At 43.1% G+C, this 11,609-nt stretch overlaps 1 protein-coding gene across 1 annotated transcript in view; it reads left to right on the top strand.

Moving 5' to 3' along the window:
• Window positions 1-517: 517 nt before the first annotated feature.
• cep290 (centrosomal protein 290) overlaps window positions 518-11,609 on the top strand; it is a 37,151-nt gene continuing 26,059 nt past the window's right edge. Inside the window, exons 1-17 of the mRNA XM_079223429.1 lie at window positions 518-585; window positions 985-1,062; window positions 1,299-1,368; window positions 1,474-1,520; window positions 1,982-2,125; window positions 3,122-3,175; window positions 3,343-3,363; window positions 4,189-4,335; window positions 4,927-5,109; window positions 5,248-5,337; window positions 6,718-6,840; window positions 7,189-7,209; window positions 7,379-7,502; window positions 9,719-9,891; window positions 10,204-10,366; window positions 10,483-10,583; window positions 10,667-10,733. Of these exons, the coding sequence (XP_079079555.1) occupies window positions 574-585; window positions 985-1,062; window positions 1,299-1,368; window positions 1,474-1,520; window positions 1,982-2,125; window positions 3,122-3,175; window positions 3,343-3,363; window positions 4,189-4,335; window positions 4,927-5,109; window positions 5,248-5,337; window positions 6,718-6,840; window positions 7,189-7,209; window positions 7,379-7,502; window positions 9,719-9,891; window positions 10,204-10,366; window positions 10,483-10,583; window positions 10,667-10,733 (1,618 nt within the window). The 5' untranslated portion in view covers window positions 518-573. The remainder of the gene's footprint in view (window positions 586-984; window positions 1,063-1,298; window positions 1,369-1,473; window positions 1,521-1,981; window positions 2,126-3,121; window positions 3,176-3,342; window positions 3,364-4,188; window positions 4,336-4,926; window positions 5,110-5,247; window positions 5,338-6,717; window positions 6,841-7,188; window positions 7,210-7,378; window positions 7,503-9,718; window positions 9,892-10,203; window positions 10,367-10,482; window positions 10,584-10,666; window positions 10,734-11,609) is intronic.

The following is an 11,609-nucleotide window of genomic DNA, read 5'->3' as shown; positions in this document are numbered from 1 at the left end:
TGTAGGTTTCATTTAGTATAGTTTGTTTGTTTTGTTGAATGTTGCATTTTTATATATTTTTTAATTTTAAATAATATAAGTAGTACTAGCTACTACTTCCTGATCCACTCTCCATACCAGTTGGTGGCTATAATGCACCATTTAGCGTTAGTTGCTTGCCATCCGCCAATAAACTTCGAAGAAGAAGAAGAAGAAGAAGAAGAAGAAGAAGACTGCTGGAGTTGTCAGCGGTAACCTAGCAGCCGAAGCAACGCGTCGTCATGGACACCGCAGGATGAACCGTTAGCCTTATATTTTCCATCCGGGTCATTGAGCGACGTTAAATACCCTACGTCACGCACACTTAACATACAGCTAGCGGTTTGTGTCGAGCGTTAGCTCAACGTAACGTCCCCCGTAACGTAACGTCCCCCGTGACGTCGTCACAAATGCAGTTTCCACTTAGTTCAGTTTAGCTAACATCTTCACAAACGCGCCAAGATGCCCGCTGCTCTTGAGTGGGATAAAGTGACCCGGATTGACCCGGCGAGCCTCTTTGAATATGACAAAACCCAACTGGAAGAGGTCGTCGGCATGCTTGTTTTGGTAAATTGTCAACACTTTTAACGCCAATATCCATTGCATATCTAATATGTATTACAGTTGCAACGCTCCTCTGGTTTAAGTGAACGTTTACAAGTTGGTGGCTGCTTGCAGAAGGAAGGACTAGTGTCCTGCTGATCTGAGATCAGTGTTAGTGGTGTCACAGCTGTTAACCTGCTTAATCTCACATGGCACATTACATCTGTAATAATCCACCCTGAACTCAATGCACATCCAAAGTGAGTGCTGTCATCTGGGCCTGAGTGAGTCCTTTAATTGCATGTCGCTGTAATATATATTTATACCTTTTAGGTCCATGTTTTTGTGCTGTTTTGGAATATTATCATGAGTTCAAATGACTGTATTTGACCTCTTTTCTTTCCCCCACTTCAACCCATAAAGACAGAAGAATGGGAGGTGAAGGATAAAACTCCAGAGAACATTATTCAAGTCCTCCAATTGTTTCAGACCCTGTTGAAGGTATTCAGTTGTGTTATTGCTATATTCTGGTATCTAACACATCTAACAACAACAACCCCACTAGTATGCATAACGTATTTCAATAAGAAATACTATTTCCTTTATAACTACTGACTTTAGTTCTTATTATTGCTTTGCTGTGTATTGATTATATTCTCTGAGCATGTGATGTATCGCAATGAAAACAATTTAGGTTTCTCATTTTAGACGTCGTTGTCTTTTCCTCTGCCCGTTAGATCAGAGACAGAGAAGCTGCGTTTGGCTCCGTCATTCTCGAACGAGCCGGTGAGAAACACGGGAAAATCGGTAAGCGCAGAGATCAAGTTTGGTACTCAGAATGTGTCGTGTGTTACATTTTTTTTGCTTTTCCAAGAGCCGAGTTTACATCGTTGCTCGTCTGCCCCTTTGTAGAAAATGAACTCCTCACCAAGGTGTCGAGGCTGGAGCGGGAGCTCAAGGTAAAGCGGGTCCCCGTCTCTCTGTGGATTTGTCTAGACTCTACACGCCGCGTGTCAAAAACAAAACACACGTGCGTCCAGCTGGAGATCCGGTGTTTTACTTCCGGCAACTGTGCTAAATCCTTTAGCCAATCATAGAGCGTGACCCTGGCTACAAGGGGATTGGTTGTGGTGACCTAAGAAGATTACAGCTAATTCCTTACATGCACACACAGCGCATTATTAGGTGCAACTTGATTATTATTATTTCATTGTTTTTCCAGGTTTGTACGTAATCAGACTTGTTGGCACTCCCAGCACTTTAGCACACTGAAAGCAAATGAATCCTGTTTTTAGGACTTGGTAAATGACAGCGTGTGCATACATCAGTGCTGTGAACAGATGGCGGTGCTGACGGCAGACTAAGAGGTTTTCTCGGTGGGGGTTGTTTGGGTGTTTGTTCGTCTCGTTTCCGGTCCAAGACGACTCAGCAGACCGGCAGAGGGCCAGACACCCGTTTTCTGCGAGATGAGATTCGGCAGCTCGAGACCCAGCTGGAGCAGAGGGAGAAAGAGTTGACCCAGTTAAAGAGGGAAATGGGCAAGGACAAGCAAAGCAACGAGGAGGTATGAGCACGTAACCCGTAACTCCCACGCGGAGCGCGGGACCACGGGTTCAGTATTCAGTATTCAGTCACATCTCAGCTCAGTGGTTACACATTTGTCTCGGCAGTGAGCTCGGCACACATAAGACTATTTAAGAATAGTTTTTGCCCCTCAGTTATTCATGGGACAAGATGGTGCAAGTGTGTTTTATTGAACTGCATGTAGTCAATTAATGAATATACTCAAGTCATGAATAATTTGTTGTAACAAAGAATTTTTTTTTTTTGTCAAATGTAGTTACAGTTACATACATTATATATTTTTTGCTTTAATAATCTTCTGAGCCATTGTCTGCTTAGTCACGCTCCATTGATTGAGGCCACGTCCACACTCACTAACTCCGTTTTAAAACAAAAATGATGATACCAGACGGCGTATCGGCATCGTTTTTGACGTCTTGTTCACGCAGAATCTTTGTAAAAGTACGCTGGGTTTGCACGTGACGGCATAAACAGGAAACAGATGTTCGACACACAGCTGTTGGTTTAGTTGCAGAAAAATACCGCGGAGAGAGAAAAACGGTAATGGCGGAAAAAGAGGGACCAGAGATTTCTTCCCTGTTGCTCAGAGTCATGTGATCGAGGCGTGACGAATCAGGGAAGGATGCGTCGTGAATGCTGAGACCCAATCAAGTAGCGAACGCGGGCGTCTAGTCTACGCATCATCGTTTCCAAACGTCTCCGTTTACGCCCGTCCACGCCAGGACGCGACCCCGGCGTTTTCAAGCGTATCCGTCCTCGGGAGCGCTTCCAAACGGCGGCGGCGTGCGGACGCTCGGTGTAAACGTAGAAAAAGATGTGCAGTTAAAAAAGGTATTAGTGTGGACATGGCCTTTACAGTACACAGGACAATAAACAGGAGCAAAGCAACTGCCATGTGCAAATGTAACGTATGTCTGTGGCGGTTGAATCCCACGCTGCGTTTTCTGCATTTCTCTCCGTTTTTTGTTTTTCCTAGTTGGTTGTCCGAGCAGAGGAGGCCGAGGGTGAGGCCAAGAAGCTGAAGAGAGAGGTATGTGGCCGCTGGCGCTACATCATGAATATTGTAAAGAGTGATTCATCACTTTTTCAATCCAACATGTATCCATGCTTAATTTAAAGCTTGTGTGCTCTGCCATCATGGATGCTTTCCAACAATTCATCTTGTCTCTCTTAATCTCTCTCCTTTTATTGGCATAGCTAAAAAAGCTTAAGAAGAAGGTAAGACGTATAGTTTGTGAAACAAGAGTAGGTTCAAGCTATTTGAAGTCAGTCCGACAGTGTTGTAGTTGTAGAAAGGTACAGGAGGACACATTTAAAAAACCTCTGGTCATTTATTGCACATGTATTACTGCTGCAGAATTGTCATGATACTGTTTTGAAAGCTTAATGTAGAACTCCACAAAAGGTAAGAGCGTAAGGAGGCCAGTAGCGATGTTGTTAGAATGCATGTCGTGTATTTATGTGTATGATAACTTAACAAATAGTGTAGTTTCCCTCTGTTCTAGTATAAAGAGAAGTGGTAGATTTCCTCGTAGTAAAGTATGTTCAATATATTTAAAATATAGATTCAATAATGTTAAAGATTGTCATGCTAAGAAATCCAAAGACTGGACATAAGTGAGTTATTCCAATGTCATCATTATTTATGTATATAATTTATTTTTCTTGATTTAATTGATTTAATTGGCCTGTAAAAATGTCAGAAAAAGAAAAAAACATGCCAATCACAAGTTCCCTAGAGCCCAAGGCCATGTCTTAGAAATGGCTTGTCAAAAAAAAATATACTTAATGCACTAAGATAAAAGACAAAATTATTCCACAAGCTGGAATCCGATGTTGTTGTTTTCTTGCTTGAAAAAAGTATTAGATTATCAAACTTGTTGCATAGTTTTCTGTTAATGGAATAATCTATCACCCCAACCAACGGATTCAGACCCAAGCACAAGACCAATCGGTTGTTCGTCATTAACCGTACATGCAGATGAGTGTGTGGCCTCAGGGCACCGGGTCCACACTGATCCTGTCCCCGCTGCACCACCACAGAACGAGCAGCTGCAGCAGGATGTGGACTTCTACCGCGGGGAGCTGGACCAGCAGGAGCCGCTCCCGTCCAGAGACGAGAACGCCGAGACCCAGATGAAGCTCACCTCGGCCAACCGGCAGCTCTACCAGTGCCTGGAGGACCTTCAGGTACCCGGACATCGATTAGTCTGCTCTGCCGTGTGCTGGATGAGGCAACAGACCGCTATTTATTATTATTATTATTATTATTATTATTAAAAGATCAGCGTTGGGGTCAAATAATAATGTACCTTTCTAGTACAGGGTTTTTACGGTCATGGAAAACCTGGAAAAGTCATGTCATGCCCCAAATGTTTTGTAAAAGTCATGTAAACGTGTTGAAATAATGAATACGCTTTTAAAAGAAAGACTCAAAATATAAGCAGGCATACATACAGGCATCTATATAAATGTTTATTCTTTTAATCAAAATATTGTCTCATTCATTTGTGTCATTTAAGGTTTACTGTATGCTTTGTGTTCTCATTGTTAGTTTAAATACTACATTTACTCACTTTTTACTGTTTACACCCAGATTTCACTAAATGTTTGTCATGGACATTTGGGTTAAAGTCATGGAGAAGTCATGAAACCCATTGGTCAACATGTGTATGAACCCTGTTGCTACTTATTCATATGTTTTCATCTGTTTTTATGAACTGCATTTTGCACTGCGGACCTGAACATGTGAAGGAAAAATTATTTTTGGTGTCTTATTAGCGAACCGAGGATGAGAACGCACACCTGAAGACGCAGAACGAGCAGATGCAGAAAAGCCTGGAGGAGTCGGTGAGGGAGATGGAGAAGATGACGGACGAGTACAACAAGATGAAGATCGTCGTGCAGCAGACGGACGCCATCATGGATCAGCTCCGGAAAGAGAGGGATCACGCTAAGCTGCAAGTAAAGAACCGCCTCAATGAACTGCTTCTTCTCTGTGTTCCTCTCCCACCCATATATGTGTGTGTGTGTGTGTGATGTATATTTGTATACCTGACGTTTGTGGTTTCACTGCCCGAGTTGTGTGTTTTTGCCGTGCAGGTCAGGGAGCTAACGGATAAGTTTCATAGCGTGACTGAAGAGGATGACACAATTATGGCAGCAGTCAACGCCAAAGTGGAGGAGTGGAAGGTGAGCGTTCATCAAATGTCTCCAACTCTCAGCGAGGCACCACTCGTCGGTTCTTTATCTTTAAAGCCAGGCGCACTTAGAGAGATACGCGCAATAAAGGACGAGAGAAGAATTTTAAGCCTTTCAACCTTTTGACCGCAGGACAGTACTGAAGGGGGCGGAGCTACTTTCTGAAGGCCGGGGAAATATTGTGTGAGGTTTTCTGTCCCGAATGCCACTGATTAATTGAAGACATCCCTCAAGGCTGCGATAACTTCTGCATTATCAAGTATTGTAGTGTCAACCAGTCTGAAAACGTTAAATACAGCGAGTGTGAAGAGAAGAGCCTGAGTGTCACGGAAATACAAAATCAGTTCAACGTCCAGCAGATAGTTTGAGACGTTTACATCCCACCTCTGCTCCGCTTCTCTGCAACACCCAGGCAAACATCACACGGGGAAACTACTCTTTTTTTTTGTACTGGGCTAATTTGCCATTGCTTCACAGTTCTTATCGTTATCAAAACACACCTATTTTTAGGCCTCTGCCCGAAAATGTCATCCCCAAACTAAAAAGGGTGTATCTCTGCAACCACTAGTGCTATTTGGATAATGTTGGTGTTATAATAAAATATAACACACACATATATATATATATATATATATATATGTGTGTGTGTGTGTGTTACTGGTTAAGAGTAAATGAAGATGACACACAGAAGAAAATGAAAAGGCTTCAGGTCCACCTATAAAAATAATCACTTTCAGGATGATTATTTCTTTGAAATGATGCAGCTGTAAGGTCCAACTCTAACCCAAATCATACTCAATATGTGAACATTCTCTAACCCAAATCATAGCTCAATATGTGAACATTCTCTAACCCAAATCATACTCAATATGTGAACATTCTCTAACCCAAATCATAACACAATATGTGAACATTCTCTAACCCAAATCATAACACAATATGTGAACATTCTCTAACCCAAATCATAGCACAATATGTGAACATTCTCTAACCCAAATCATAGCTCAATATGTGAACATTCTCTAACCCAAATCATAACACAATATGTGAACATTCTCTAACCCAAATCATAACTCAATATGTGAACATTCTCTCTGCAAAGGTTGACTTTGATAAAGTGAAGCAGAACAAAGTTAGAGAGGGTTTAGAACAGAGAACATTCATATATTTCAACCATATATTTCACTTGTATATTACTTTCGGTGTTCAATACATCCAAATACAGCAGTTTTGGGCTTTTTTCCACAACAAGCTATGATTTACAGATTTATATGTGCACATCATCGTGCTCATTGAGTCGGAACATTTCTAAAAGCCCATCATGGCCCTTTCCACTGTGATGATTCACATGATCTCTTCCTCCTCACACAGAGAGCGCTCTCCGGGAAGGACGATGACATTTTGGTGTACCAGCAGATGATCCGCGACCAGCGGGGGAAGCTGCGCTCGGCCCAGCTGGACTTGGACAAAAGCAACATTATCGCCTTGCAGCAGGTCTGTCCCACAACACGGGAGATATTAATCCCCTTTTTGATCATAGTCTTTGGAGCACCTTACCCCACGAAAACAAATCTGATAAAACAGTATCATATGTGGGTCATAAAAGGCTTTGAACTTATCAGAGCCCACATACGAAGACGAAAATCCTTATTTTGACGTGGAACATCGTTGTTTTTATGCCCTTTGGAGATGGGTAGGGGGTTCCTGACCCGGAGCTGATTGACATTTTATGTTTTTCCACCTATCTGTTGTGTCTTTCCCGCCTTCTACGTTCTCTCGTTGCCTTGACATGCTTTATCAACCTGTCCTCCCTTCCATCTCTCTCTCGCTGCTCGGGCCCAGGTCATATTTGAGCTCTGCAGTGTAAGTTCCATCTGTGCTGATCCTATCACCCTCACCACCTTTTTTTTGTTGTTTTTCATTTCATAAATGTCCTTAATGTTGAAAGTGCAGATGATTCAGGGTGCTAAAGCTCGGCTCGGCCTTTCACATAAATTCTCCTAATTCTAAATTGCTGGTGAATGTCTTGAAGGCCGTCCAGGAGAGAGACAATCAGATCAAGATACTGAGCGAGCAGGTGGAGCAGTACACGGGGGAGATGGAGAAGCACACCCTGCTCATCGAGGAGCTGAAGACGACCACGAAGAAAGACAAAGGTGGGTTGTTTCGCTGTTTAAAGAGAACTGGCAATGTGTGCAACAAAGACGGCTGTGATGAACTTAAGGCCGCAGAATGTTCTGTCCAGGGACGTCCCGATCTGATCTCCAAGATCAGTATCCGGGCCGTTCCGATCCCTCGTTTTTCACGCCAGTTGTCACTAGGGGTGGGAATCACCAGAGGTCCCACGATTCGATTTTATCACGATACTTGGGTCCCGATTCGATACTACTATACTATAATACTATCACGATTCTGCGATATATTGAGTATTACGATTTTTTATTTTTTTTTTCACCGCAAATTGTCTCCAAAGGAAAACCTTTTCAACATATTGTATTGTATCATTTTCAGTCTGTTCATCTCACAATGTTCATCTCACAACTTTCATAAATGTTGCACCTGACAAACTGAACTGCTTGTGTTACAGTCTGCATAGTCACGTCATTTAAGCTGGACGCGCCAGAGAGGGGGCGGGGCTTATCTCTGTAGTTTATCGCCGTGCAAAGAGTTTTCATTTCTGCCTCCAACATGAAAATAACTACTATTTCTGGGTTATACTTGTTGTGGAAATCCCAAAGAGGTCGGAGCATCAAACGCCGTCGTGTCTGGGTTCATAATATTACTTCTCCAGGAACTGCGTCGGGATGACGGTGTTACGGCTCAACAGGCGGCCGTGTTAACTGGTGACTTCCGGCCGGAAGTCACCAGTTAACACGGCCGCCTGTTGAGCCGTAACATCGGCCGCTTCCAGCGCTACGAGAGCAGCAGCAGCCAGTTTGATTCATGCTGAGTTAACAGCTGTGCAGCAGCGCCGCTGTTTGAGTGACAGGAAGTCCAGAGAGGGAGAGAGAGAGGGGGAGAGAGGGAGAGAGGGAGAGGGAGAGAGGGAGAGAGAGGGAGAGAGAGGGAGAGAGAGAGAGAGGGAGAGAGAGACCAAAAAGATGAGGGAGGTGTTGTTATATTATTCTTTGTAAAAGAAAAACAGCTTGAATGCTGGCCTTCTTTTCTTAATACAATGAAGGACTGTTCAAATGTCAGGCAAAAACACTGCATTGGTTTTGATAACTTATAATAGACTTGGAGTGTGCTGATTTATATCTAAGAAAATAACCGGAGTGTGTCTCTATCGACATGCTGCATATTCAATAAATGACTAGAGAGGTGGGGATCCGGGGGAGAAGAACCAGACATCTCTCAGAACACGTTTTCATTGGCGTCGCTTTACATATTTTAGACTGGAATCAATTAATTGGACAAATAGTTCAAAAGGTACATGCATTGCCAGGTCACCTGAGGTAAAGTCTGTCCACCATCACTCGTCCCCCGTCTGCGTGAACGAGGCCATTTTAAAGCGGCAGGAATCGGTTTTCTTTCATAAACGATGGATCAAAAGATTGTGACGTGAAAGCGATGACTTGTGTTTCCGGTCCGGTCTCGCGCCGCTAATTAGGGTCGCAGAGCGTTCAGAAGCTGAAGAGACAAGCGTTTCCTCGGGAGTTGCTCGAGGTGGATCTTTAATCACAAGATCCGCACCCCGGCTGAGGGAAGGAAATATTCAGCTTTCCTTTTGTGGGTTGCCAAAAAAAAGTTTAGTTTTGGCAATGGGTCCAAGGTTGCAGTAATATCACTCCTAAATGCCAAGTTTGTCTTTACTCATCTCGCATATCAGTTCAATCTCAGCCGTTTAATAAATAAAGCATGACCTTTTGCTCATGAGTGATTGCAACTGTCTTTTCATAAATGATGTTTGTAATTTTAGGCTCCCTGCAGATGAAAATTAGCCTCCCTGGCTAACTCTGCAGGGTTCTTACGGTCATGGAGAACCTGGAAAAATCATGGAGTTTTAAAATGGTTATTTCCAGGCCTGGAAAAGTCATTGAAAAAAATAAAATCCCAAAAGTGTAGTAAAAGTCATGTAAATGTGTTATATTCATGTGTTCATGTCGTTCATTTACGCTGAGTTTGAAATAATGAATATGCTTTTAAAAGAAAGACTCAAAATATACACTTTTTACTGTTTACACCCAGATTTCACTAAATGTTTGTCATGACATTTGGTTTAAAGTCATGGACATTTGGTTTAAAGTCATGTAATCCATTGGTCAGAATGTGTATGAACCCTGACTCTGGCTAACTTCCAGTTGTACTGTTGATCGGTGTGCATTGTCCCTGCAAAATGAATAAATAAACTAACTTCCATTCCTGGTTCTAGGCCTCCCGTCGTCCGTGCAGCAGAGGAAAGTGGAGGAGCTGAAGTCCAAGCTGGAGGCCGCGGACACGAAAGCAGTGGAAGCGGCGCGTGTGGTAAAGCTTGCAGAAGCTCACGCTGAAGAAAAAGACAAAGCGCTCATTGAGGCCTCAAACCGCTTGAGCCAGTACGAGTCTGTGAGTCTGCGAACAACCGCTCTTTCTCCTTTTAATGTTTAAACTTTTGGCTTACTTCAAGGATTTAAAACAAAAACTCAAATCGAATGAATTAAGACTTAAATTGCCAGAAGCAAAGCAAACGTTTTTTTTGTTTAATTCATTGTCAGTTGTTTCTTTTTAAAGACATGGAAATGACGATGTGACTGTGGTGTGATCAACATGCTTTTTAGGGTCCACAAGCTAAGTGTTTGTCTTCGCCCTTGTCTAATCCCGGGAACAATACTCGCTGTTTGATGGTTTGGTAATCGCAGCTCTGCCTCTGTACCACAGGGCACTTATGGTCTGGAAGCTGCCATCGCAGAGATCAAAGAGTGTAAAAACCAAATTAAAGTGAGAGATCTTGAGGCAGAGGCCTTGACCAAAGAGATCAACCAGCTTGAGATGAGAATCAACGACCTCATGGACGAAAACGAGGATTTTCGAGAAAAACTAGGTTTGTTTCCCGTCTTGTAATTTCTGTTCCCTTCTCTCGGTCTATTTAGAGACCGAGTGGCCCGCAGCTGGGGAATAAGTACAACACATTGTTTGACTTTTTCCATGACTCTCAAGGCCTGGGACCAAAGCAGGAAGTGGATCTCACAGCGTTCAGGCGGGCAAAAGATCTCAGACAGCGGCAGTACAAAGCGGAGAACCAAGTCCTCACCAAAGAGGTAAAGACGTGTGACGGCGAGGGTTTGAACCGCCGCTCCGTGTGTTCTGAGCACCTCTCACCTCCGACTGATTTCATTTCTAGATCGAACGACTTGAAGAAGAGCGACTGGAGCTGAAGAAACACGTCAGACGCATGGTGAAGGAAAGAGGTGAAGCGTTGGATTAAATAACACCAATTATGGTGTTAATTATTATTTTGTATTTGTTAAAAAGTGGTTGCCACAGAATTAGTATTTAATTTGCCAATGGCAGCCCGTATGCTGCGTTCATATTTACCGAGTCTGTTTATTCGCTGGACAATAAAAGTGCGTTCACGACAAACGCGGCGCGAATATTTGCGACGCATCAAAGGGGGCGTGGCTTATCTCCGTTGCTTCTCTCCATGAAAAGGGCTTTCATTTCCGCTATCGACCATGGAAGAAATAACCATTATTTCTGCGTTATACTTGTTGTGGAAGTCCCAAAAACGTCTAAATTTCACAGACTCTTGTCTGGCTTATCTCCGTAAAAACAGACACCGTTTCCTTCATCCAGCATGGAAATAACCGCTAGTTCTGCTTTGTACTTGTTGTGTAAACTCCACATACGTGGGAACATCAACCTCCATGGTGTCTGGGTTCATAATAATAATAATAATAATAATAATAGTTAGGTGTGTACAGCATCAGTGAGGTAAAATGTTCACTTCAGGGCGGTTCCGTTGGCCGGTTCGTGACAGGATGACTTCATCCCCGCTTTCTGTTATCCATCTCAGGGAGAGCGAGACGCACACCTGGCCTCCGCTGAGTCCACGGTTCTAGGTTACACATGTTTTGAGATATCAACCTTTTTAATTTGATCTCACAGCATAATTTGTTTTGATCACTGCTGCAGCACAATGGTGATTGATTTAAAACTGCAACAAGTCCTTCCGGGTGAAAGCCGCTGACAGCGAGTGACAAACAACACCTCTGTTGTTTTGTGGACAAGGTGCTGAATCAGCGCTCGAGGCAGGTGCCTCAAAACCAAAGATGGCTCAAACAAAA

This window comes from Taurulus bubalis (genome assembly GCF_910589615.1).
Source record: "Taurulus bubalis genome assembly, chromosome: 9".
In the NCBI taxonomy this organism is placed as follows: domain Eukaryota; kingdom Metazoa; phylum Chordata; class Actinopteri; order Perciformes; family Cottidae; genus Taurulus; species Taurulus bubalis.
The sequence above is the reverse complement of the archived record's forward strand: the minus strand, read 5'-3'. Positions and strand labels throughout refer to the sequence as shown.